Source organism: Letharia columbiana (assembly GCF_014066305.1).
Source record: "Letharia columbiana isolate WasteWater2 chromosome Unknown Sc0000076_s0, whole genome shotgun sequence".
NCBI classification, from domain to species: Eukaryota; Fungi; Ascomycota; class Lecanoromycetes; order Lecanorales; family Parmeliaceae; genus Letharia; species Letharia columbiana.
This window is the reverse complement of record NW_023501121.1, coordinates 94,574-120,566: the sequence shown is the minus strand read 5'-3', so window position 1 is coordinate 120,566 and position 25,993 is coordinate 94,574. Positions and strand designations below refer to the sequence as shown.

The window sequence follows — 25,993 nt, the reverse complement described above, 5'->3', positions numbered from 1 at the left end:
GTATCTAGACCTCGTAATTATATAGCTACTACGTAGTTTTATTAAAAGAGATCTTACTATCTCATAGATACGCTTTTCGTTTTTAAGAAAATTAAAGATTTTATTTAAAAATAAAATTCATAATTTTAAATTTAATAATATATATCTATTTTTTAAGTTTTATTTAAAACTATTAAGTAAATATTATAAACTTTAATAGATAATATTTAAATTTCTTATCTTTAAATAACTATAAAATTAAATCTTATAATTCTTTTATTCTATAAAAACGTAAATCGCGTTTATTAATTTAAAAAAAATTAAAGTTTATTAGAAAATAAAAAAGTTTTTTTTTAGATTAAATAGTATATATTTAATTTTTTAAATAAGATTATCGAGTAAATTTAATAATTAATTCTTTATAAATAGTTCTTAATAAATAATATTTAAAAAAATTAAGTTTAAATAGTGTAAGGTAGTAAGGCCTCTTTTTATGAAACTGCGTAGCAGCTATGCAATCACGAGGTCTAGATGCGTAGTTGATAGAATAGATAGATCAGTTACTAGATAAACTAATAACTAAAGAAAGAAGAAGGGGAAAGGGGACTCGCAAGTATTTAAGACTTTGTCAAGCATGTTGAATACTCGCCCTAGCTGCGTAGCTTGCAGCCTGGCAAGCGACGCAAGCGAGCCTATCAGTTCGCTTCCGAGTACTTCCACCCTTACAAATAGTTATAAGATTAGATTTTCTAATTCTTTTATTTCTAAAAAGTATAAACTATTATCTATATTTTTAAAAAAAAATTAATAGAAAATAAAAAACTTACTTTAAAATTAAATAATATATATTAATTTTTTAATAAGAGAGCTTAGAAGAGCTAGAGAGCTAGCTTAGATAGTTTAAATAGAAAGTATAATAATCTCGAATTTATAATTTACTATATATATTAATTAAAGAATTTTTAATATAGCTTTATCTTATTTTATAATATATATTCATAAATATAAATCTTATTAAGTTATTTCTCGCGTTTATTTTAATTACTATTTATAAACTTTAATTTAAATTTCTTCTTTTATTATATTAGTACGAGTACGAAGATCGATATTAAAAGTTCTAAACAGCGCTAAAATACTTGGCACTCTTGGCATTCTTGGCACTTTCTATATAGTTATATTTATTTAACGATAATACTTTATATAATTGCGTATATACTTATTAGCTCGCTCGGCGAAGTCGTATAATCGTATATTACCTCCCCTACGATCTTTTCTATACTCGTTATTATCTTTAAGACGTATTACCTTCGTAATATATCTCGATATTTACTCTATTTACTTCTAAATCGATTAAGTAAGTAAATCCTCTTTTAAGTAAGCTCGTAATTTTAATAATATAGTTATTATCTTTCGACTTTCTTATAAGTTCTTAATATATCTTTTCGAGTAGTACGACGTTTTATTTATAGTTAATAAGATTATAAGAGTAAGACTTAATAAGTACTTAAATTTAAGTCTTATTATTATAATTAATACTTTAAGTATTAGATATATTAATAAAAGATAATTAAGATAGAGAATAGTAAGAAGATTTCTATTTATTATACTATATAAATGAGACTTATATATTAAAAGTCTTTATACTCTTCCTCTATTTCTTTACGCTATAATTAGTACTTTAATATTATCGCTATTATATATTCTATTAATATCGCTATTATATATATACTTCGCATATATATACTTCGTATATATATACTATCTCGCTATTATATAGAGTACTAGTACTTATTAAAATAAAGAATAATAATACTATTCATGAAATTTGAAAGTATGCCAAGCACTCAGCCCTACCTAGACCCTTGTCTTGGCATATCCAGGACTTTTGGTGTCGACCTCCGTAAAGGCCTATGAATTAAATTCATAATCATTTTTTTTTGATCGGGGCTGTCGAGTAAATTTTGGTAAGCGATCTTTGGTGAGCGATATCTGAATTCCTTACCTTTAAATATCTATAAGACTAAATTTAGTAATTCTTTTTTTATCTGAAAGCCCATAATATACTCTATAGTTTAAACAAAAAATTATAAAACTTTAATAGAAAATAAAAAAGTTATTCTAAAATCAAATAATATATACCTGTTTTTTTTTAATTAGGGCTATTCGGCTGTCGAGCGAACTCTGGTGAGACATATTTGAATTCCTTGTGCTTTAATAATTATAAGATTAAATTTCAAAATTCTTAAAAATTCAGAAAGCCCAGACTGCGCTCCAAAATTCAAAATTTAAAATCTCAAAAAGTTAATAGAAAACAAAAAGGTTTTTCCATATGTTAATAATGTACACCTATTTTTTTGATGATTACGGACGCTAATTTGTTTACCGGCGGTGTCTAACCAAAAAGCGTAGACCTAACAAATTGATATTTGGCTGCACATACAAATTCAAGGTTTTCTAGTTTAGCACTATCTTATTCTATTATATATACTAATATATAAAAGAATAAGATAGAGCTAAGGTTGAAAACCTTGAATTTATATATATAGCTAATTATAAATTCGAGTTCTCTACGCTTTTTAGTTAGATCGGCTAAGTTATCGCGGGTAAATAAATTAGCGTTCGCAACTATTAAAATCTCGCCTACGCTTAAAAAAATAGGTGTATATTATTAATATATAGAATAACTTTTTTATTTTCTATTAAAATTTTAAAATTTTCTTTTTTAAACTATAGAACGAAATATAGGCTTTTAGATAAAAAAGGAATTTTTAAATTTAGTCTTATAATTATTAAAGCGTAAGGAATTTAAATATCGCTTATTAAAGTTCGCTTATTAAAGTTCGCTCGACAGCCCTAATTAAAAAACAGGTATATATTATTTGATTTTAGAATAACTTTTTTATTTTCTATTAAAATTTTAAAAATTTTCTTTTAAATTATAGAACGTAATATGGGCTTTTAGATAAAAAAAGAATTACTAATCTTAGTCTTATAGATATTTAAAGATAAGGAATTTAAATATCGTCTATTAAAAGGTCGCTTACTAAATTTGCTAAACAGCCTTAATAAAAAAAATGATTATGAATTTAATTTATAGGCCTTTACTCGTTAAATATATAATATTATCTAACTTCTTATTAAGTATTAAAAAAAGAATATCGAATAATCTAAATTCGTTTAAAAATACGATATTCGAGATATTTTTAAATGTTATAATTCGAATATATATATTCTTTATACTCGCTTTATTTTTATAATCGCGCTTATTATCTATATTTCTCTAAATTAAAATAAGAAATTATATTATATTTATTATATACTTTATATATAACTTCGAGTCTTACTATAATATATTATTAAATAAATATTCTTAATCTCTTTTTAAAAAGTTTCTGAATCTCTTCTTTTTTATTAAAAATAAAAGTATTATTTAGATATATTAAATATCTCTTTTTTTTAATAAGATTTATTTCTTTTCTTATAATAAGCTTTATAACGTAAGCGATATTAAATCTTACTTTGTAATTCTTTAATAAGATACGAGTAAAGGCCTATATTTAAATTCATAATCATTTTTTTAATTTGAGCTGTCGAGTAAATTTGATAAGCGAACTTTTAATAGATGATATTTAAATTCCTTATCTTTAAATATCTATAAGATTAAATTTAGTAATCTTTTTTTTATTTAAAAGCTCACATTACGTTCTATAACTTAAAAGAAAAATTATAAAATTTTAATAGAAAATAAAAAAGTTATTCTAAAATTAAATAATGTGCACCTGTTTTTTAATTAGGGCTATCGAGCGAACTTTGATAAGCGACTTTATTATATATTAGAAGGCGATATCTTTCTTTTAGTATTTTTCGAGTTTATAGTTTAAAGTATTTATAAGAAATAAGTTAAAAGCTAATTATATAAAAAGAATTAAATAAAGTATATTTAATAAACTACTTTAAGTCTAATACGTTATTTATTTAATTATTTTCACTTAATATAATAATTAATTTCTTTTTCTCTAAGATATTAAATTAAGTCTTTATCTAAATTCTATTTTTAAAGATAATAAATAAGAAAAGAAGCCTTTTATTCGCGAATATATATTCGATAAAAATCGTTTACTCTCTACTTTTATTCTAAGCTATATATGTATATATATTATACTTAAAGTATATAACTTTTACTTTATTAATAGTATTAAGAGTAAACCCTTTCTTATTTATATTATATATATTTTTCTTCTAAATATTATACTTTTAAATAACTAATTTAATAAGCTAAAACTATCGTAATAACTTTTCTATATTATAAGTTATAGTACGCTCTTTATTTAAAAACTAACTAAATTAACTCTATAGATTTAAATAACGTTTAAGAAAACTACGAATTTAATTTATCTCTAACTCTTTATTATCTTACTTATTAGAACTAGTATAGATATAATATTAATATAAGTAAGATAGAATAAGAATAATAAGACTATCGAGCTATATAGATAGAAAGAAGATATAATATAATAGAGAATATCTTCGCTAAGACTCGCTAGTTATAGAGCTAAGTAATATATTAAGAATACGCTCGTAATATTACTTTACTACTAGTATTTTACTAGCTATATAATAAATAAGAGAAACTCTAAAAGACTAGTCTTACTCTATTACTTATAAAATCTATATTTTTAAAGCTTTCTTCTCTATAGAACTTAATTACTATTAATTTTTAACTACTTCTTAATAAAAATAAGTACTAGCAATACGTTAATTAAGAGTAGAAGAAATAACTTTATAATATAACGTAATAGATCTAGTAGTAGACTTCTTTTTATAAGAGTCTAAGCTATTCTTATAGGCTGAAAGAACTTAATTATACTTATTAAATATAATCTCTAGATATTTCTTCTTAAGTATCTCTTCGAGAGATTTTAAAGTCTTTAATAAAGATATTAATAAAGCTATTAGCGAAGGGAAGATAAGAGGGATATAGTTTTTTTTTACTATAGTAAAACTATAATTATAATAAATTCTTTTCTTAGTCTTTTAAATTATCTATTCGATAATCGATTAATATAGCGAGGTTTATATATATACGTCTATTTTAGACTATAAAGGCTTATAAAAAGACTTATAGAAAGGCTTATAGAAAGATTTATAGAAAGACTTATATAAAGACTTATATAAAGACTTATATAAAGGCTTATAGAAAGGCTTATATATATTTATTTTAGATAATAGAAGATATCTAGCTTACGATATTAATAGACGACTCGCGAAAATCTCGAATATTATATTTTTAAACGAATTAGATTTATTCGAAGTCTTTAGAAAGTACTTTAAGGCCTTATTTTTTTATATTTAGAAATCGATTACTTAGATCTTTATTATTTAATATTTACTTTATATAAACCTTATCGAGTACGCTCTTCTTATTACTTTATTTATAAAGATTTTTCGAAGTAATATCGCGTTATTATTTAACCTCGCTATTATTATCTAGTCTCTTATAGCGATTCCGTAAATATAATATCTTAAGAAGAAACTTATTTAATATTAATTTAAGAATTAAAGATTATAGCTCGATTTAACTCGAGAGAAATTAAGTTAATTAGAACGCCTTATTCTACGATTTCTTCGCCACTTAAAAATATAATATTAAATAGTTTCCTGTTAGGGATTGTCAAGAAAGGCCTTTCTTCTAGTAAGGGCTTTCGCTAAGCAAGGCTTGGTAAAGAATTACTTACTTAGAAAGTAGTTTCTTTATCAATACAATCTATCAAGTCATTTCACATCAATTAGATCATTGCTCCTAGCAAATGATAGCAACACCGGAATCGTCTTGTCAACACCATTCCTTTGCTTGACAAGCACCATGTTGGAATTCAGCATCTCAGCCCTATTGTGCTTGGCAACAACTATAAGTAGCACACAAACTCCATAGAAAAACAACAAGCCGTCATCAATTTCATCAGGTTATGAGCCCGGTTTAACGAAACTCGTCACCACGACGGCTTCCTTCGTAAGGGATTACTAAAGGTATTCTTACGTCGTATCAATTCAAGCCACAGAGTAGAGGTCCCGGTCGACGTCCGCTGCGTTAACACAAGTTGCAAATCACTACCTCTACGGCTTCTCAGCGCAATTCCACACCTCACAGATCCTACGATACGATACCGACCACAGCACTGTTAAAGGCAGAAGATTGGGGGGCTTAAAGGGCCAGGATTTAGGGGAGGAAAGACGGAAGCGCACCAGACAAGGCAGTTAGGGGAGGACTCGACAGTTAAGAGAGATGTCAGATGCCAGTGCCAGAGCCAACGATGCCTGTGCCCGATGCCAGTGCCAGAAGCCCGTACATTTCGAAGCTTACGAATCAGTCACTCGATATACCCTACAACACGCCACAAAGTCCTCTACGAAGGTATTCGACAAGGCTCTAGGGGAGGACGGTTTAGAGACACGAAGGAACAGACACCCGCTCGAAGCCTACGAATCAGTCACTCGATATACCCTACAGCAGAGCACTCTTCCCGATTTCCCTACACGAGCGAGGTTTACGGGTTTAAGGAGGCTTCAAAGTAGGACACAGGCAATTAATTTATATGGAAAGCTACAGCTACAGTCCCAGGGGGAAGCAAATAGGCCTTCGCTGCAGGGGGAGTGTTGGAATTCAGCATCTCAGCCCTATTGTGCTTGGCAATAACTATAAGTAGCACACAAACTCCATAGAAAAACAACAAGCCGTCATCAATTTCATCACACCAAGAGATCCGGTAACCAAGCCTGTCATTTCCTGACAAGCACCACAATCCTTCGACAAAGTCTTCCGCTACGCTACAAGAACAGCTTCGGTACATACACTTCCGAAGCAGCTGCTTTCTTTCCTTACAAACCTTCCTTTCCTAAGAAATCCTCCGGTCGCCTACCCGACGACGTCGTCAGCCTACTTTATGCTGAAGTCGCCGAGCTTTCGCCACCTGCCAAGAAGTTCCTTCCAGATCGACGATCGCGCCACACCTTCCTTCTTGAGGACTAGTGCTGTCTCGCGTAACGTCCCATGAAAACTACACGCACAATGAGTTCTAAATGATGATTGGCTAGGGTACCACATAGGCCCAGCCGCTACGCAGACAGCGCCGCACGCAGACAGCGGTACCACTATGCAGCTCAGCCCTGAAAAAACTCCCTCTACGTAAAGTAGAAGACCTAGGAGTCTAAGTACAAGAAAACGCCAAAAAGAACATAGGCGCGGGTGGGTTGGAAAAGTCCAAAAACCTCTTTCTTGCGGCGAGAAGCGCAAGAATAGGGGCTACGTAAAAATTACCATTCTACTTCTTCTAGCATTAAACATGTACCATAAGCTACTAGTTCTTTAATAGCTACCCTTATCAGGCTTTGGCTACTTATAGATAGTAACTATTTTTCCCTTCTTGCCTCAAATGAGCTGCTCGCAATAGTAGTCTACCGGACCGTTAACTACATTGCCTATGATATGGGGCCTATGGAGGATAAAAACGGTTCCGAGAAAGATACAATAACAGTCGTCTTGGCCCAAGAGAGCAGACACCGCTTCAAATCTGAAGCAAAACGATTAATACCTGAATATCGAGTCATTATGATGTCCACTATTCTTGGCAGTTCTTAGTAGATAGCTGATGCAGGCTGTTAGAATATCCCTAGGTAGGTTTGTGATGATGTAGAATAGACGGATTGATTCTCCAAAACCTAAGCGAAAATAGGTGCGAAATACAGTTACAAAATCGGTGGCCTGGAAAACATGGTGAGCTGGGAAATGCGCGGAAAAAGAGGGTTATTTCGAAAATAGGCGTCTGCAGAAGGGGCCCTAAATGAGATTGGCTTCTTTCCTAAGGCCCAGCCGCCGCAGAATTAGCCTTGGCAAGCAGATGGCGCGCTATACGTATAGACAGGCTACGCTCGCAGACAGCGTGTACACTATGAAGCTCAGCCCTAGGAAAACTCCCTCTACAGTTGAAGGTAGAAGGCCTGGAGTTGCTAAGTTCAAGAAAACGCTTTTTTAAAAAAACATAGGCGCGGGTAGGGCTGGGAAAAGTCCAAAAAACCTCTTTTTGTGACGAGAAGAACTTTGATAGCCCCTAATGAAGAGCAAGAAACGGGGGGACGCCGCCTATTTAAGGCTCTTCCAACATGGCAATCTCGGCTATCCTGCCATAAGTGTGTGCTGTGCCTCTCCCTCACTAGCCCCAGTCAAGCTGTGGCGACTATTCCAGCCCTATTTCAGCCCTATTGCAGCCATGCGGCCATGAGGCTACTCAGCCATTTCCAGCCATATCAGCCATATGGAATTGTCCAGCATACCAGCTATTTGAGGCTATTGCAGTCACATAGATATCATGCAGCTATTCACCCATTGAAGCCATGTCAGCCATTGGAGCCATTCCAGCCATTTGCAGCCGTACGGCCATGCGACCATGCAACTACCATTTGGATACACACTTCAGCCATTCCACCTACAACTATTCACCTCAGCTATCGCAGCTACATTGATATTTCAGTCACTTCAGCTAGTTAGGCTATTGCAGCCATGTGGATGTTTTCAATCATTGCAGCTATTTCAGCTATTTCGGCTATCGCAGCCATGTCGCTATTTCAGCTATTTCAGCTATTTCAGCTATTTGAGCTATTGCAGCCATGTGGCTATTTCAGCTATTTGGGCTATTGCAGCCATGTCAGCTATTTGAGCTATTGCAGCCATGTGGATGTTTTCAATCATTGCAGCTATTTCAGCTATTTCAACTATTTCGGCTATCGCAGCCATGTGGCTATTTCAGCTATTTCAGCTATTTCAGCTATTTGAGCTATTGCAGCCTTGGAGATGTCTCAGCTATTCCAGCTATTTGGGCTATCCCAGTCATTTCAGCTATTTGGGCTATCGCAGCCACGGAGATGTCTCAGCTATTCCAGCTATTTGGGCTACCGCAGCCTTGGAGATGTCTCAGCTATTCCAGCTATTTGGGCTATCCCAGTCATTTCAGCTATTTGAACTACCGCAGTCATATCCAGCTACTTCAGCTATCGCAGCCACGGGGATGTTTCAGTCATTCCAGCTATTCGGGCTATCGCAACCATGGAGATGTCCCAGCCATTTCAGCTGTCCGGGCTACCGCAACCATAGAGATGTCCCAGCCATTTCAGCTATTTGGAATATCGCAGACATGGGGATGTCCCAGTTATTTCAGCCATTTGGGCTATCGCAGCCATGGAGATGTCTCAGCTTTTCCAGCCGTTTGGGCTATCGCAGCCATGGAGATGTCTCAGTTACTTCAGCTATTTGGGCTACCGCAGCCACAAGGGTATCTCAGCTATCGCAGCCATGGAGATGTCTCAGGATTTCAGCTAATCGGGCTACCGCAGCCATGGAGAGGTCTCAACGATTCCAGCTAATTGGGCTACCGCAGCGATGGAGATGTCTCAGTTATTTCAGCTGGTTAAGCTATCGCAGCCAGGGGGAATTTCAGCTAGTCCAGCTAATTGGGCTACCGCAGCCATGGAGATGTCTCAGTTACTTCAGCTAATTGGGCTACCGCAGCCATGGAGATGTCTCAGTTACTTCAGCTATTTTGGCTACCGCAACCTTGGAGATGTCCCAGCCATTTCAGCTATTCGGGCTATCGCAACCATGGAGATGTCCCAGCTATCTCAGCTACTTGACCTATCGCAGACATGGGGATGTCCCAGTTAATTCAGCTACTTGGGCTACTGCAGCCATGGAGATGTCTCAGTTACTTCAGCTAATTGGGCTACCGCAGCCATGGAGATGTCTCAGTTACTTCAGCTATTTGGGCTACCGCAGCCTTGGAGATGTCTCAGTGATTTCAGCTATTTGGGCTATCGCAGCCATGGAGATATCCCAGCCAATTCAGCTATTCGGGCTATCGCAACCACGGAGATGTCCCAGCTATTTCAGCTATTTGGACTATCGCAGACATGGGGATGTCCCAGTTATTTCAGCTACTTGGGCTACCGCAGCCATGGGGATATTTCAGCTATCCCAGCTATTTGGGCTACCGCAGCCATGAAGATGTCTCAGCTATTCCAGCCATTTGGGCTATCGCAGCCACAGGAATATCTCAGCTATCGCAGCCATGGAGATGTTTCAGCTATTCCAGCCATTTGGGCTATCGCAGCCACAGGGATATCTCAGCTATTGGGCTATCGCAGCCATGGGATGTCTCAGTTATTTCAGACATTTGGGCTACCGCAGCCATGGGGATATCTCAGTCGAACTACCACTGCCATATTCCATCTAACTGGGCTACCGCAGCCATTGGGATATCCCAGCCATTCCAGCTAATTGGGCTATCGCAGCTATGGGACGTCCTTGTCACTCCGACTATTTGGGCTACCGCAGCCAGGGAGATGTTTCATCTATTCCAGCCATTTGGGCTGTTGCATCGGGCGATGACGCATACGCGTCAAAGCCTTACATCAGGTGTGAAGCCCCACCGAGGGCCATGATTCAGGCCAGTCCTTCCGCAGAGGGGCTGCAACTTGGTGTTGAGGGCCATTATTCAGGCCAGTCCTTCCGCAGAGGGGCTGCATCTTGGTATTGAGGGTCATTATTGAGGGTTATTATTCAGGCCAGTCCTTCCGCAGAGGGGCTACAACTAGGTGTTAAGGGCCACTTTTCAGGCCAGTCCTTCCGCAGAGGGGCTCCAATATCAGCACGTGACGCCGGCGATTCCTACCGCCTTTTCGTCACTCACCCAGCCTACCTATCATTCACTACGGCACCAGCACCTTCCAGCCCGTCCGCGCACCTACTGCTTGCTGCAGTAGGTACCGTCAGGAGTCCTCCTCGAGACCTTCGCCCTCTTTGGACGACGTCTTGGGTTGTTTTGGGAGTTTTTCTAGCGCTGGGGGGCCTTTTTTTTTGGACTATTTGCATGTCCAGAAAGGTCTCAGCTGCCCCAGTGTTGGATATGCCCAATCATCTATCTACATATCTACTTGTGCATGCGTTGTTTTCTGTATGGCCTCACTGTTTGCGAGCACTAACGAAAGGATATTTCGGCTAATTCAGCCATGCGGCCATGAAGCTATTCAGCCATTCCAGCTATTTGAGGCCACTGCAGTCACATGGATACTTCAGCCCTATTTCAGCCCTATTGCAGCCATGCGGCCATGGGGCTACTCAGCCATTTCCAGCCATATGGAATTGTCCAGCATACCAACTATTTGAGGCTATTGCAGTCACATAGATATCATGCAGCTATTCACCCATTGAAGCCATGTCAGCCATTGGAGCCATTCCAGCCATTGCAGCCGTACGGCCATGCGACCATGCAACTACCATTTGGATACACACTTCAGCCATTCCACCTATAACTATTCACCTCAGCTATCGCAGCTATTTTGAAATTTCAGTCATTTCAGCTACTGAAGCCACACGGCTATAAGGATAGTCAGCTATTGTAGCTATATAGGTATGTAGCCATTTCAGCTAAATTGGCTATCTCAGGCATCGCAGCTATTTGAGTATTTCAGTTATTTCAGCCATTTCAGCTATTTGGGCTATCGCAGCCATGTGGATATTTCAGTTATTTCCGCTGTTTAGGCTACCGCAGCCATGGGGATATTTCAACTATCCCAGCTATTTAGGCTACAGCAGCCATGGGGATATCTCAGTCCAACTACCACAGCCATATTCCAGGCTACCGCAGTCATTGGGATATCCCAGCCATTCCAGCCATTTGGGCTATTGCATCGGGCGATGACGCATGCGCGTCAAAGCCTTACATCAGGTGGGAAGCCCCACCTGATGCGCCGCTATTCCAGCTGGGAAGGCCGTCACCAGCAACCTCCGCGAGGTGCTGACGTCACTTGGTGTTGAGGGCTAATATTCAGGCCAGTCCTTCCGCAGAGGGGGCGTCCTCGAGGCCTTCGCCCTCTTTGGACGACGTCTTGGGTTGTTTTGGGAGTTTTTCTAGCGCTGGGGGGCCTTTTTCGGGGTTATTTGCATGTCCAGATGTCCAGAAAGGTCTTAGCTGCCCCAGTGTTGGATATGCCCAATCATATATCTACATATCTACTTGTGCATACGTTATTTCTGTATGGCCTCACTGTTTGCGAGCACTAAAACACTAATACATCCCCCCCTACTCAAAATCCTAAATCTGGTAGAAAAGACGGGGCTCTCAGTTAGGAGTCCTAAAGGCCTGAACAATAACGAAGACTCTATAGACGATGGTGATCGCGAAAGCGATGAGAGCTTCGTCTCGTTAAGCGAGACGGCTAGCTAAACGACTAGTTAAATTATGAATTGCAAATTAAATAAGAATGCTTGGCAAAGCTGATTCAGCTCCGCCTCCGACTTTTTGTTAGCGCCATTCATAGAAAATTGTAGAGAACGTACTTGCCACTCTTGTACCAGCCCACTCCGACTTACCAGCATGCTTATGCTCTGGAACGATTAGGTTAGGGAGAAGGTCATAAGAGAAGGTGGAGGATTTTGATTGATATTACGTAGTATTTCATTGTAACTACTCTATTATCTCCATAGTCAAATACTCCAAATCTCGTTCAAATACCTCAATTTCGCCGTCAAATATGTAGCCTGCAGTGCTCTGCTTGAAATACTCCACCGCAAATCTATCACAGCCACTAACATCGATTGCATGCTTCAGAAACGGCTTCAGGTCGCCAGTGGGATTCGAGCAAGAGTTGGGCACGCTGGCGTACAGAGGGATTCTTTCTGAATGGTGGCATCGCGTCCGGAGCAAGGGCTGGCGATGTGGCTATTACACGCCTAAGTCAGAGGCAAAACACCAGGAAAAGCGTGTATACCCACTAGCTTCGGTATCACGAATGTCCAACTGAGGTAGCAGACGACAGTGGCTATTGCAAGAGTGGCAAGTACGTTCTCTACAATTTTCTATGAATGACGCTAACAAAAAGTCGGAGGCGGAGCTGAATCAGCTTTGCCAATTATGAGTTGCAAAACCAACGAGATTACTTAGCAAAATTAATTACGCGCCATCTCTATTTTTTTGATAGCCAGCCCCACCAAAATTTATAAAGATCGTACTTCTCAACAATTGCACCAGTCTCTACCTCTCAGTTCATCTTACTTCCTAATCGGATAATTTTGAGACACAGGCTAGTAAGTATACACTCTTTTTTTTAATATTTTTAACTAACCTAGATGTCTATAGCTACCCTCCCTCCCTCCCTCCCTCCGCTAATACGCGATATTATCTAAAGAAATACACATTCGCCAGCGAGCCAGACTACTCCTTAAGTCGTATTGGCGACCTAATATAATAGCTAAAGACGCCCATTCGAGTCGCGCAACGGGGTACCGGTGGGAGCGCAATATTGAGATCTACGGCGACACAGTGATTCCTCGTAATCTTCAAGCTGCAAACGATGTGGCGGTCCATAGCATATGCTCCTATTGGTGACCCAGCTCGATACCGTGGTGATATCAGAAGAGGTGATACATATAGCATTCTTCCGGCCTACACCACTGAAGGCTCCCCTGTACCGAGATCAAGAAGGGCTATTACTTCAAAGAAGATCTCCTCGTCTAGTTGATAGACCAATTGCTACCGCTGTGTAACGAGTACCCCGCCGAGCGTAGTATTATCGTCCTAGATAACGTCAGCGTTCACGTCGATCCTCGTATTGTTGAAGCTATCCACGCCAATATAGATTGGGGGTGGTGGTTGATGATTGCAGTGATTTGAGTAGGTTCTCATTAAATTTTGGTGGGGCTGGCTACCAAAAAAATAGAGATGGCGCGCAATCAATTTTGCCAAGCAATCTCGTTGGTTTTGCAACTCATAAAAGCATTCTTATTTAATTTGCAATTCATAAAAGAGCGGATTTCAAAGTCGCTTAATCTGACACCGGTCGCAACAGTGGGACTGTGGGTTAGTGGGTCCATTATGAGGCCATAGCGTTGGTGGCTGTTTGATCAGCCGTTCGTGTTGGTACCCTTGTTGGTACCCCTGTTGGTACCCCGGCAAGGGGTTGGGGACAGGTGTCCAGTACGAGCTATATAGCCACCTGTTTTGCACCTGTCAACGGCTCTTCATTCGATTTCGTCTCTGTCAGAGCCATATCATTTTTCTTCTTCTTTTCGTAGTTGAGTCTATACACATTAGCCCTCAACTACCACAAGCACACTCCATACTCTTACATACTTCATAATGGCTCCCGCTGCTGCTACCAGGTCCAAAAAAGCGGCCACACGAGTCACACCCGCCTCCAAGGTCACCAAAAAGACCTCCAACGCCGCCAACAAGGCCCCTAAGGCCCCCAAGGCCAAAAAGGCCACTAAGGCCAAAACACCTCCCCCTCCGCGACGAGATCGTCGTACCCGGAACGCCATCGAGGACCATTACTCCGGACGAGATCGACGAAACGCCCCCGCCTACTGGGGGGCCCAAGGTAGACCTTGCGGAATTGATAGCCCAGCTATCCAAGGTCCAAGAGGAGCGAAATCACCGCCATCGTCACGAGGGCCGGGTTCATAAGTCACGCCGCCACCACCACCGCCACAGCCGCAGCCATCGTCATCGTCACTCGGACACATCGGATTCGGACTCGTCCGACTCTGAGTCGGACTGGGAGGAAAGAAGAGGGATCCCATTTCGTCACTCGGAAGGTAAGAAGCCCTTTCTTAGTATTGCTGAAAGGTTCCGAAGTGTGGACGTCAAGTACTTCAAGCAAATCTTCTTCGGGACCTTCAAGACCAAAAACTTCGCCAAGCTGGCCCACATGCACACTACCCCGGCCAAAGAGGATAAGGACGTCAATGGCCATAACCACATGATGCACTGCTTCCTTGTGTACTCGGTAGCCGTCGGCCGCTTTGCCCACATGAGCGTGAAGGAAGACTTGAATGAGGCCCTTCATGCGTATGCTATTCGCCTACTACGGCTGCCCCTCACCTACAAATTTGACTCCATCCTCGCTTACCACCTCGCCTTTGTCACTGCACGCATTCAGGGTGGCCAAGACGATCCCAAGGCCTGGGAAGCGGACGATCAGAGCTGCAGGGACCTTCTCGTGCCCAGAGGGACTTATGCGGGCAATAGCAAGCCAAATGCCGGTGCGCCTGGCCCCAATAAGCCCGTTGCAGCCGGAGGACCTGCAATTTGCAGGAGTTTCAACAGAGGTAGCTGTTTTCGCGAGCGCTGCCCCTACTCACATGTCTGTTCGATCTGTCAGCAAAATCACTCGTCAGATAAGTGCCCCAAAGCCCATAACTCAGCGGTGAGTACCTCCAATCAATTGCCACTGGGTAATCGTGTTACCAGGCCAGAATGACTCCCAGGGCACCCGCAGGTGCCATGGTCGCTGCAGTGCATATCTGAGGGGTTCCCGTACGCGCTGTACGACCCACTGGACCCGGATTTGCCCTACCAAGGACCGTTAATAGTTGATGGTTGGTCCAAATGGTTGAACGATCACCCGGACCTGATATTTGCCAAGACCATTTCGGCTATTCTTCGGAAGGGCGCTAAGATAGGTTTTCGAGGCCCTATCCCAGCCCATCGCAATCAAAATCACCTATCAGCACGTCAAGCACCCCAAATACTATCGGCGGACCTCCAAAAACAGCTCCAGCAGCATCGCCTGACCGAGGTTGACCCTCAAAACGAGCCCCATTACGTCTGTTCGCCACTCGGATTGGTACCGAAACACGATGGAGGTTGGAGACGGATTCATGACCTCTCATTCCCACACGGCCACTCAGTTAATGACGGTATTCAGGCGGAGTGGGGCGCATTGGAATATACTACATACGATGACGCAGTAGTAGCACTGCTGCAGAAAGGCCCAAGGGCCCAATTCGTCAAAAGAGACCTCAAAGACGCCTTCAGACACATACCCGTCGCTATATCGGATCAATGGCTACTTGGTTTCAACTGCGATGGACGCTATTGGAAAGAACGATACCTACCGTTCGGACTACGCATGTCACCGTTCCTATTCGATCTCTTCGCAAAGGCCCTTACTTGGATCTTGATCGCCATCCTTCTATGGGAAGTAGTGCTCCACTACTTGGACGATTTCTTCGCAATCCTTTCACCAAGTGATGACGCAGCTGCATACGCGCAGCAGTTCGACCAGCTGTGTGGCGAATTGGGCCTTCGGATTAATCACACGAAGGATGTGGTGGGTTTCATAGCCGAGTTCCTGGGAATCGAATTCGATAGCATTCGCATGCAGGCGAGACTCCCCCCGGACAAGCTGGCCAAAGCGAGAACCACGGTCAAAAACCTCCTAAAAAGGGCAACTATCTCACATCAGGAGCTCGAGTCAGCGGTCGGCTTCCTCTCTTTCGCTGCCAAAGTCGTGATTCCAGGAAGAGCATTCTTGAGGCGACTTTTTGATGCCCTTCGAAGGCCTGCGGTGATCGTACGGATCACAGGCGACATGAGGGCAGACTTACTATGGTGGGACACCTTCCTGAAGCACTGGAATGGCGTCGCCTTGATACGCCACGTCGACAGTCGAGTCACGTGGCACATATGGACCGATGCGTCTGGAAAATTCGGTATGGGAGGTTACATTCTCGACCATCCCGACCACATCCAATCGGTTCAACTTAAAGACGTTTTCAGCATCAAAACAGCCACACGTCACCGTTCCAAAGACATACAATTCAAAGAAATGAAGGCCATCCATCACGCGATGGAACTGTGGCTACATCAGTTACGAGGATCTCGCTTGGTTCTCTACTGCGACAACGACGCATGCGTCAATGGATTACGCAAATCCTCTATGCACGGGCCAGCCATGGCCCCATTGCGCGATATAGCTATGCTGGCAGCTACTCATGACATCATAGTGGTGCCCACTTGGATATCTACGAAGGCTAACCAGCTGGCCGATGATCTGTCACGTTTTCGGTACCGAAAAATCGCTGACGCATATCCACAGCTGAAAGGTCTCATGTCTCCGCTGAAATAGGGCGGGACCCACCAGAATATTGGTACAATCAGACCGCACTACCCCGAGAGGCCGCACGACTTCTCTGGTGGGGGCTTGCTACCAAAACCAGGAAGACATATGCGACTCCAGTAAGATCCTACACGACCTATTGCGCACTTACAGGGATCCAACCTCCCTTCCCAGCAACTATGAATGCCCTCACGGGCTGGATTGCTGACCTGAGCACTCGCCGCGTCAAGTCGAAGTCTATGAAGGCATACCTTACCGGCCTCAGGTCAGCCCATGTGGACATGGGGTTCGATGATCTCTCAGTATTTCATCACCCTCAGTTACAACGCATCATTGCAGGTAGTCGACGTCTTCGTGGCGAAGCTGACACGAAGGAAAGGCGTCCAATCACCAAGGACCTATTGCTTCAAATCCTTCCTCATTTCGATAAGTCAACCCATGCCGGGGCGACTCTGTATGCCTCCTTTTGCCTCGCCTTCGCGGCATTCCTACGCGTAGGTGAGTTTACTTACAGCAAGCGAGACCTTCAACAGGAGGACTTCGGCGAATGGTTCCTCACACGTCGCTCGGTGAGGCTATTCGATGATCACCTGGAACTTACGCTTCCAGCATCCAAAACGGACCCATTTCGCCGTGGGATTACACTCACGGTGGCCGCATCAGGCGATGACGCATGCGCAGTCAAAGCCTTACGTCACCTCTTCAGGTGGGAGGCCCCACCTGATGCGCCGCTGTTCCAGCTGAGGGGCTCCTCCTTCACTAGGAACGCCGTCACCAGCAACCTCCGCGAGGTGCTGACGTCACTTGGTGTTGAGGGCCATTATTCAGGCCATTCCTTCCGCAGGGGGCTGCAACATCAGCACGTGACGCCGGCCTTAGCAATGACGAGATCCAATTGCTAGGCCGTTGGAAGTCAGATTCCTACCGCCTGTACATCGTCACTCATCCAGCCCACATACTCAGAGCATCACTACGGCACCAGCACCTTCCAGCCCGTCCGCGCTAGTGCTGTCGGTCCCTACTGCTTGCTGCGGTAGGTACCGTCAGGAGTCCTCCTCGAGACCTTCACCCTCTTGGACGACGTCTTGGGTTTGGGAGTTTTTCTAGCGCTGGGGGGCCTTTTTCGGGCTATCTGCTCAGTCCAGATGTCCAAAAAGCTCTTAGCTGCCCCAGTGTTGGATATGCCCAAACACATATCTACATATCTACTTGTGCATGCGTCGTTTCTGTATGGCCTCACTGTTTGCGAGCACTAATCGCAACAGTGGGACTGTGGGTTAGTGGGTCCATTATGAGGCCATAGCGTTGGTGGCTGTTTGATCAGCCGTTCGTGTTGGTACCCTTGTTGGTACCCCTGTTGGTACCCCGGCAAGGGGTTGGGGACAGGTGTCCAGTACGAGCTATATAGCCACCTGTTTTGCACCTGTCAACGGCTCTTCATTCGATTTCGTCTCTGTCAGAGCCATATCATTTTTCTCCCACCCACCCACACCTGTATATAGCCTCATTTCACTCCAGGGCATGTCGCTCAGACATGGGAGTTTTTCTAGCGCTGGGGGGCCTTTTTCGGGCTATCTGCTCAGTCCAGATGTCCAAAAAGCTCTTAGCTGCCCCAGTGTTGGATATGCCCAAACACATATCTACATATCTACTTGTGCATGCGTCGTTTCTGTATGGCCTCACTGTTTGCGAGCACTAACCGCGAGACAGGGAAACTCGGCTCCGAGTTAGAACTTATCGTTGCCAGCGGCCATGAATTAGAGAAACGCGTATCTGATAACGAATTAAACCCGGTATCTCTATTTGTTGTCTTCTACTCTATATACATCTGCAAATCTGAAAAGTTCCTGCAAAATTTGAAATTGCTGATGGGGGGGTTTTGTTGTAAAAAAAAAAATCCCCGGGTTTGAAAATTTTTTTAAAATTTTCCCCATTTCTTCCCAATTATAAATTTTGGTTTTTTTTTTTCACGCGGTCCGCGGGTTTTGGAATTTTTTTTTTTTGTTGGAATGCTATCCGCCGGTTTAGCAATCACTATATACTGTTCGAATGACATCCGCCGGTTCAGCAATCACTATATACTGTTCGAATAACATCCGCCAGTTCAGCAATCACTACATGCTGTTCGGATTTTTTTTTTGGTTATTGTATTAGTTTTTTTTTTTTTTTTTTTTTTTTTTTTTTTTTTTTTTTTTTTTTTTTTTTTTGTGGGGGGGGGGTGGGGTGTTTTTTTTGTTTGTGGGGGGGGTGGGGGCCGGTTTTTTTTTTTTTTTTGGTGTTTTTTGGTGTTTTTTTTTTTTTTTTTTTTTTTTTTTTTTTTTTTTTTTCTTTTTTTTTTGTGGGGTGGGTCCCAGGTTTTTTTATTTTTCTTTCCCCCCCCCCCTGCCGCAGGGGGGCCGGCGGCCTTCCCCCCCCCCCCCCCCCCCCCCCCCCGTAAATTTGTCTTTGTTTTTTTTTTGGGGGTTTTTTTTTTTTTTTTTTTTTTTTTTCCCCCTTCCTTGCTTTTTTTTTCTTTTTTTTTTTTTTTTTTTTTTTTTTTTTTTTTTTTTTTTTTTTTTTTTTTTTGTGGGGGGGTTTTTTTTTTTTTAAAATGGAACCGGCTTCCTCAAGTGTGGAGTTTTGGTTTTTTGACAATTATGTGCATGGGGGTATGGCGAGTGGTGGTATATATGGATCTCCCCCACAACATCTTGCGTTGGGGCTTTCTTCTGGTTCATCGTGTTTTTGGGATGACGTGCCTCGGTTCTGGTTCATCGTGTTTTTGGGATGACGTGCCTCGGTTCTGGTGTTGTCGTATAGACTGTCAATGACTCTCGCCGTCTTATGCCCCCTACAACAGCTTGCGTTGGGGCTTTCTTCTGGTTCATCGTGTTTTTGGGATGACGTGCCTCGGTTCTGGTGTTGTCGTATAGACTGTCAACGACTCGGGGGAACTTTGGATGATAGCCCCCGTTGTGGGCGATGGCGTTCTTTAAGTTGCAAGAAGTCGCGAATTGGTCCAACAGCAGTCTTCGGCGCCGGAATACTTGGCCAGATGCTTTCCAAAGCGTGTTGACGTCTCCCTGACCAGGGAAGAGCCCGCCCTCTCTTCTCTTTCTGATCACGGTGTCCACGCACGTGTTCTGTAATTGTGGGACCTCTCTTCGCTCGGCGAACTCGTAGATGGCGATAAGGTCCGACCATGTCAAATCTTTGTTGGTCTCTGCTTCTGAGATGATCCTCCCAGAGTAAAGCCAATCCTTGAATCTCCGAAAGACATGTACGTCTTCCTCAAGAAGGAACACTACCTGAGCGGAGACGCCATCTTCCATTGTCGCATCGACGGTGAGCTGCTCCCGGAAAAACCTCGAAGCCCGACGTAAAAGCCCTCGATGTATCCCGACTTTCTGTGCCAATCCGCCAACCTTGACTGTGACGATGGCATCATAGATGGAGCTATAACCTCATTGGTTTTGGGTTTAATGATCAATTGGGGAAGGACTCACTCCACTGCTGTGCCTGTTGGTCTAAGCATCTCCTGTTCCATCATCGAAGCTGTCTCAGTCTTGATGCGTTTCTTGCGTGGTTCCGAATTCTCGGAATCTGTGGCAGCCATTGTCTTCCTCTTCTGGCCCTTCGGTTTTGGGTGGCTTGGTTCTATACCACCTCCCGACATTGTGGTTTGTCGGCTTAGAGGAGGCGCGGGTGGTGGCATGTTCGTACGGAAAGCTAAACATCAAATGAGTTGAGGTACGCGGCAGATAGACGAGAGTGGCTAACCTTCAGGGAGGGATCCAGATCTGATGTCCAACTGGCGTGACCGATTTGGGTACAGTTGTACCCGGGGTGTGTGTATATATATGTATGTATAGTGAGGATTCACCGTCGAGTGCAAAGATGGCAAGTAGACAAGTCCGAAAGGAGAAGTGATAAGATGAGGTGAAGGGGTTTTGATGTTTCGTACATGTATAGTGATGCTCTGATGTTTTGATACTCAATTCGAAGCAGGCTCAGTGACAAATACCGTGAGGCCTCAGAAGTCGAGCAACAAAAGCAGACCTAGTTGTCGGAAGTCTCGACTCAATATCTCAAAGACGATGCGCTAGGTGCGTAAGTGATGATGGTACAACTTTCATTAACAGAAGTTTGACGCTTGAGGTCGATTAGGAGAATGGTGATGATGTGAACGAAGTCGTTGCATGTCAAAGTGACCTGAGTGGTAGAAGCATGATGTAAAAGGTGCGTGGCTTCACCTGGGTCTTATTCGTGACCGGCTTTAGGTTGGAAGCCCGTGTTGAGGTCAGGTGAGGGGTGTTCTGGGCTTTGGGGTCACAAATGGATTAATGACGGACTTCAGGCCCGAAACCCGTGTTGCTTTTAGGTGAGTGGTGTTATGGGTTTCGTCATCTTCCTCGACTGCGGTAGTCGCAACTGGATTCGTGACGGGCTTTTGGCTGGTAATCTGTGTTGAGCTTAGGTGAGGGGGTTCTGCCCCCTCTGTTTGGAGGTCGAACGGGAGCTTGTCTGTCACGATAGATTCTTGAGTGAGCATTGATGATCCGGAATTGACCATTGTTGAGGGTGCCTTGGAGAAAACAGATCGTGTGAGGCCGTCGCCGATCAATTTCTCACCCATTTTCTGATTGGCGTCGGCTGCTCTGAATGACATTCGATCGAAAGTCTCATTGATTGCCGGATTGGGTTCGACGGCTTTGACGGGGATGAGGACTTTAGAATGTGCAGCACCACCGAGGGTCGAAGGTCCACCGGATCGGTGACGTACGTTTGCCGGAGCCCATATGGACTCGCTCAAAGGACGGGTTTCCACGCTGTTCACGTAGGCGGCGAAAGCCTCGGCAACGTCTTCGTTATGAGTGTTGGCGGCTCCTAGACGTGGGCTTGATGCTACTGTTTTAGGCGTATTGTAAGAAGCTCTCAGGCCGCTAACGTGCGGGCTTTGCTTGGGGTGGACCTCTGGTGATGTTAAGGAAGGGGAGCGATCCTCGCCAGCGCCGGTAACATTAGGAGGGGTCTTTGCACCTTCAGACTTTTTGTACTCATCGATGCCCTTACTACCGTTGATCAGTGAGATGAAACGACCGATGAACTCGGGATCATCTAAAGGCATTTTGGAGTGAATGATTGGGAGTTCAAAAGATGTGATGTGCAGGTAGAAACCGGCCAGTATGAATGGTCATGGGCAAATTAGCATCTGTCTGCTCCCCCTGGACCTTGAGCTGGGTCTTCTTCGTGACGGACTTTTGGCTGGAAACCCTTGTGGGTGTCAACTAGAAGTCACGTGCTCCGAGATGGCCCCTCTCAAAGGGAAGTTTCGCCTCCCTGAAGATGGTCCGAAAGTTGTCCGAGTCGAGAAGGGTGTCCGGGTCGAGAAGGGTGTCCGGGTCGAGAAAGGTGTCCGAGTCGAGAAGGGTGACTGGGACCGATTTTGCCCGTTGCATATTTAGTCCCATTCCTGACATCCTAAGATCCAGATCCTCGACATCTCTATTGTCTTGTAGTGTAGCGTGTATTGATCTCCTTTGCTGCTCTGTAGCTCTTGTTTAGGAAGTCCGGATCGTAGATACTATTGTATTGATCAAAGTCGATAAAGCTGTTGATGTAATAAAATTCCTTGCCTTTCACCGACGCGGGCACGACATGTGCACTTCTCTCGATGCTTGCGAGGCTATAGAATCGTCGTTTTCCGAGGGTTCTTGGATTCCGCGCTGTTGATGGCTGCGCCCTTTCTACTTCCACCATGCCATGACATTCCTGAACTTGTCCATTGTGTCGATACTTAAATATCTCCATGAAAACACCCTGCAGGTGAGTCGGTCTTTGTCTGAAATCTCTGCGGGCTAGGTCCATCACTTCCACCACGACCAGTACTTCCCCCACCAGTTTCCCCGAAAGAACCCCGTCAGCATCGGAGGTCTGCTGGTCATATTCGTGGACCCAAGCGCAGTCCCTGCGCCACCTTTTTCGAAAGGGTTGACCGATGGGTCTGCAGACGACGACGTCTTTGGACAGGCGAGCTATGTCCAGAGAATCCTCCCCGAGAGCCTTCCAACATCGAACATTGGAATGGATGCGGACCGGATATCGACGTACCCATCCACAGTCCGCCTCACGTGTGTCGATGTTATTGTCTCCCTTGGATAGATGATGTTCCCTCGATTTCGTTCGATCTGTTCGAATAAAGGCGGCCAGAGCTTCGAGGAAAGTGTCCAACTCCAACCATTCAGCAACGGCCCCTGCTGGTCGCCAATAACGACTATCACAATGATAGATCTGCCTCATGATATCACGCTCCTCGTCGTCCGCCTGCCAACCCCAGGCATGAAGATCTAAAGGAGTTCCCGCCTCGGTCTTCTTCTCTTCCTCCTGTGATCTCTCAATTGCAGGTGGCAACACTTTTGTATCTTGGTACTTGACGAGATCACGCATCGTGATCATCTTCTGATGTGCGACATCGTGACGCATGATCTGTTCAATATAGTTATCATGCTTATTCGTTAGTCCGTAATACTTTTTGAAGAATTCAACATGCGCCTTTTCCCCCGTTTGAGTGGTCAATCCATCGGGTGGGCCGAATGATTGTATCATTTCGGGCAAGTGACTGATGCTATGAAACTTTGGGAAGTTAAAGTGACCTTTACCCGTCGTTTTGTCCAGAGGTCTGTATGCTCGAAAAACCTCTTTCAGCAGGTCAATCCGGGCCAGGGCCGCGAGTAGATATCGGATAGTATCATCATCATGAGAACGATATCTCGCCAGTATAACAAGGTCAAGGATAGCGCGACCTGCATGCAGCGCATCCGGATTCAACTCAACCAAGATCGGTGCAAAGGTGGCCATCATCGTCCTCTGTAGGGTCCGGCCGTCCTCTCCTGTCCACTGTGTCTTCTTACTTAGAGACCCGATGCGTCTCAGGTTGGTGTGGCTAGGGATCGCCCGAAAGCGGGCATCGAGGAGCTTATTCGTCTCGTTCTCTGTCTTCGTAGCCCTGATACATTCAACCCACCATTCAAGCAGATAGCCTATGTGTTGGAACGACTCAACACTCGCTACCACTAGTACTCATTCGGTCTAGTCATGGGTATATGAAGGCATTCTCTGTACATAGATATCCTTCTTCCTTAGACATCATTAAGACTATCATATCTAGTAATAAGTCTCATTATAGCAGTAACTGCATACCCAGGTATTACCAACACTGATCAGTGTACTTCAATACTAGTACACAGATTAGCAAGGCCATACTCTTAAAGAAAGTCCGCCTCGATATCGCCGCGATAGCTTCACACGGTTCTATGTTACTCAATCGATTCCGCTCATTGTGACGATTCGATTGAATAGAACTACAATTTCTACAATTCCTACAACTCCTACCCAGCAGAGAAAACACCCGGAAAACACCAAACACCACCAAGCTTCACACCACATTAACACATAACACACACCCAAAATGGACTCCAAGGACAAGAAACCTGACTCTTCAGAGACACCGCCTGACACTATGACTCTACATCAACTAAAGGACATGCTAAACAAGGGAGTCGAACCAACAGATACCGATGAGAGAATCGAACAATTTGTCCGTTGGAGAATACAAGACTACAATGAAAACAAATGGGAGTCCCTCTCCGACATCTTTGCTGAGGAATTTCGACTATTCGCTAAGGAGGACTTTGAGGCCCTTTCCAAAGAACAGCAATATGGCTTACGAAACTGCCTACGAGCCAATGGAGTCTATGTTAAGAAAGGACGAGGGGTTTTAATGTCCGAATCATTGGCCAATATAGTCCAAGAAGACATCCCATGGCCACTGAACGACGAGGATCGTCCTCCACCAAAGCAGCAACAATATTACCCCCCTCAGCAGCAAACAATTCAGCCGCAGCAGCCTTATCGACCGGAGAACACTGTTCCTCTCCCCCCGCAACCGGCTTATCATCAGCCTTATCGACCGGAGAACACTGTTCCTCTCCCCCCGCAACAGCCTTATCAGCAGCCTTATCGACCGGAGAACACTGTTCCTCTCCCCCCGCAACCGCCTTATCGACCGGAGAATCCTGCTCCAATTCTCCCCCTAACACCAGCCTACGGCCCAAATTACCGAGCCCCACACCTACTACCCTCGCCTTACCAAGTCATTCAAGACTTCGGTACCAAATAAAACCATGGCTATAGTAAATAATTAATTTTCTTTTCTTTTTTTTTTTTTATTTGGGGGAGGGTGGTTGGGTTTAGTTGTTTGTTTTTTTTTTTTTTTTTTTTTTTTTTTTTTTTTTTTTGTTGGGGGGGGGGCCTCTCAACATATTTTTAATATATTATTTATTTTTTTTTTTTTTTTTTTTTTTTTTTTTTTTTTTTTTTTTTTTTTTTTTGTGTTTCTTCTTAATTTTTTATTTTTTTTTTTTTTTTTTTTTTTTTTTTTTGGGGAGGGGGGGGGGGTCCTTTTTTTTTTTTTTTTTTTGGATTTTTTTTTTTTTTTTTTTTTTTTTTTTTTTTCTTAAAAAAAAAAAGGTTTTTTTTTTTTTTTTTTTTTTTAATCATCCCCCCCAACAAAAGAGGGTTTTTTTTTTTTTTTTTTTTTTTTTTTTAATTTAGGTATTAAATATTTTTTTTTTTTTTGTAATATTTTTTTGTTTTTTTTTTTTATTCTAACAAAAAAAGATTAATTTTGTGGGTTTAATAAATAATATTTTTTTTTTATTAAAAAATAAAGAAGGGGCGTGGAGGGGGGAGAGATCCGAGCCACTTGGGCCTGCAACATACTTCACTAGACAGGTTTAGCAATGTGATTCAAAAGAATGATTCAAAACGAAAAGGGTAATAATCCAATAGGCTAACCATATAGAGTAGTTATTAGCCTCGTCGATCACCCACGAATGAATCACTGTTTTATATTATAAAACAGTGATTCAATTGCAAAGTTGCCCTATACGGCGTTAGCGTAACTGCTTATTTCGACATACAAAATTGAAATTGCGGAGACAGATAGCAGCAGCAGTGACACAACAGCTCTACTCTCCACGGTCTCACACCAATCCACTCAGTTATCCACTCAGTCAGCCATTTAGCC

At 42.7% G+C, this 25,993-nt stretch overlaps 7 protein-coding genes across 7 annotated transcripts; 4 read left to right on the top strand and 3 right to left on the bottom strand.

The window, feature by feature from the left end:
• Positions 1–9,760: 9,760 nt before the first annotated feature.
• HO173_012254 (uncharacterized protein) lies at positions 9,761–10,303 on the top strand (the record flags this gene model as incomplete). The annotated part of the gene is made up of 1 exon (XM_037314126.1): positions 9,761–10,303. The coding sequence occupies one exon, from the start codon at positions 9,761–9,763 to the stop codon at positions 10,301–10,303; it is 543 nt and encodes a 180-aa protein (XP_037159005.1).
• A 3,859-nt stretch (positions 10,304–14,162) lies between these two features.
• On the top strand, positions 14,163–14,489 carry HO173_012253 (uncharacterized protein; the record flags this gene model as incomplete). Its single annotated transcript, XM_037314125.1, has 1 exon — positions 14,163–14,489. The coding sequence occupies one exon, from the start codon at positions 14,163–14,165 to the stop codon at positions 14,487–14,489; it is 327 nt and encodes a 108-aa protein (XP_037159004.1).
• A 244-nt stretch (positions 14,490–14,733) lies between these two features.
• Positions 14,734–15,285, top strand: HO173_012252 (uncharacterized protein; the record flags this gene model as incomplete). The annotated part of the gene is made up of 1 exon (XM_037314124.1): positions 14,734–15,285. The coding sequence occupies one exon, from the start codon at positions 14,734–14,736 to the stop codon at positions 15,283–15,285; it is 552 nt and encodes a 183-aa protein (XP_037159003.1).
• A 3,705-nt stretch (positions 15,286–18,990) lies between these two features.
• HO173_012251 (uncharacterized protein) lies at positions 18,991–20,620 on the bottom strand (the record flags this gene model as incomplete). The annotated part of the gene is made up of 3 exons (XM_037314123.1): positions 18,991–19,047; positions 19,761–20,361; positions 20,412–20,620. 3 exons carry the CDS (start codon positions 20,618–20,620, stop codon positions 18,991–18,993), a joined length of 867 nt encoding a protein of 288 aa, XP_037159002.1.
• Positions 20,621–21,205: 585 nt separating this feature from the next.
• On the bottom strand, positions 21,206–22,033 carry HO173_012250 (uncharacterized protein; the record flags this gene model as incomplete). The annotated part of the gene is made up of 1 exon (XM_037314122.1): positions 21,206–22,033. One exon carries the CDS (start codon positions 22,031–22,033, stop codon positions 21,206–21,208), a length of 828 nt encoding a protein of 275 aa, XP_037159001.1.
• A 377-nt stretch (positions 22,034–22,410) lies between these two features.
• Positions 22,411–23,766, bottom strand: HO173_012249 (uncharacterized protein; the record flags this gene model as incomplete). The annotated part of the gene is made up of 1 exon (XM_037314121.1): positions 22,411–23,766. One exon carries the CDS (start codon positions 23,764–23,766, stop codon positions 22,411–22,413), a length of 1,356 nt encoding a protein of 451 aa, XP_037159000.1.
• Positions 23,767–24,373: 607 nt separating this feature from the next.
• Positions 24,374–25,084, top strand: HO173_012248 (uncharacterized protein; the record flags this gene model as incomplete). Its single annotated transcript, XM_037314120.1, has 1 exon — positions 24,374–25,084. One exon carries the CDS (start codon positions 24,374–24,376, stop codon positions 25,082–25,084), a length of 711 nt encoding a protein of 236 aa, XP_037158999.1.
• Between the last annotated feature and the right edge of the window lie 909 nt (positions 25,085–25,993).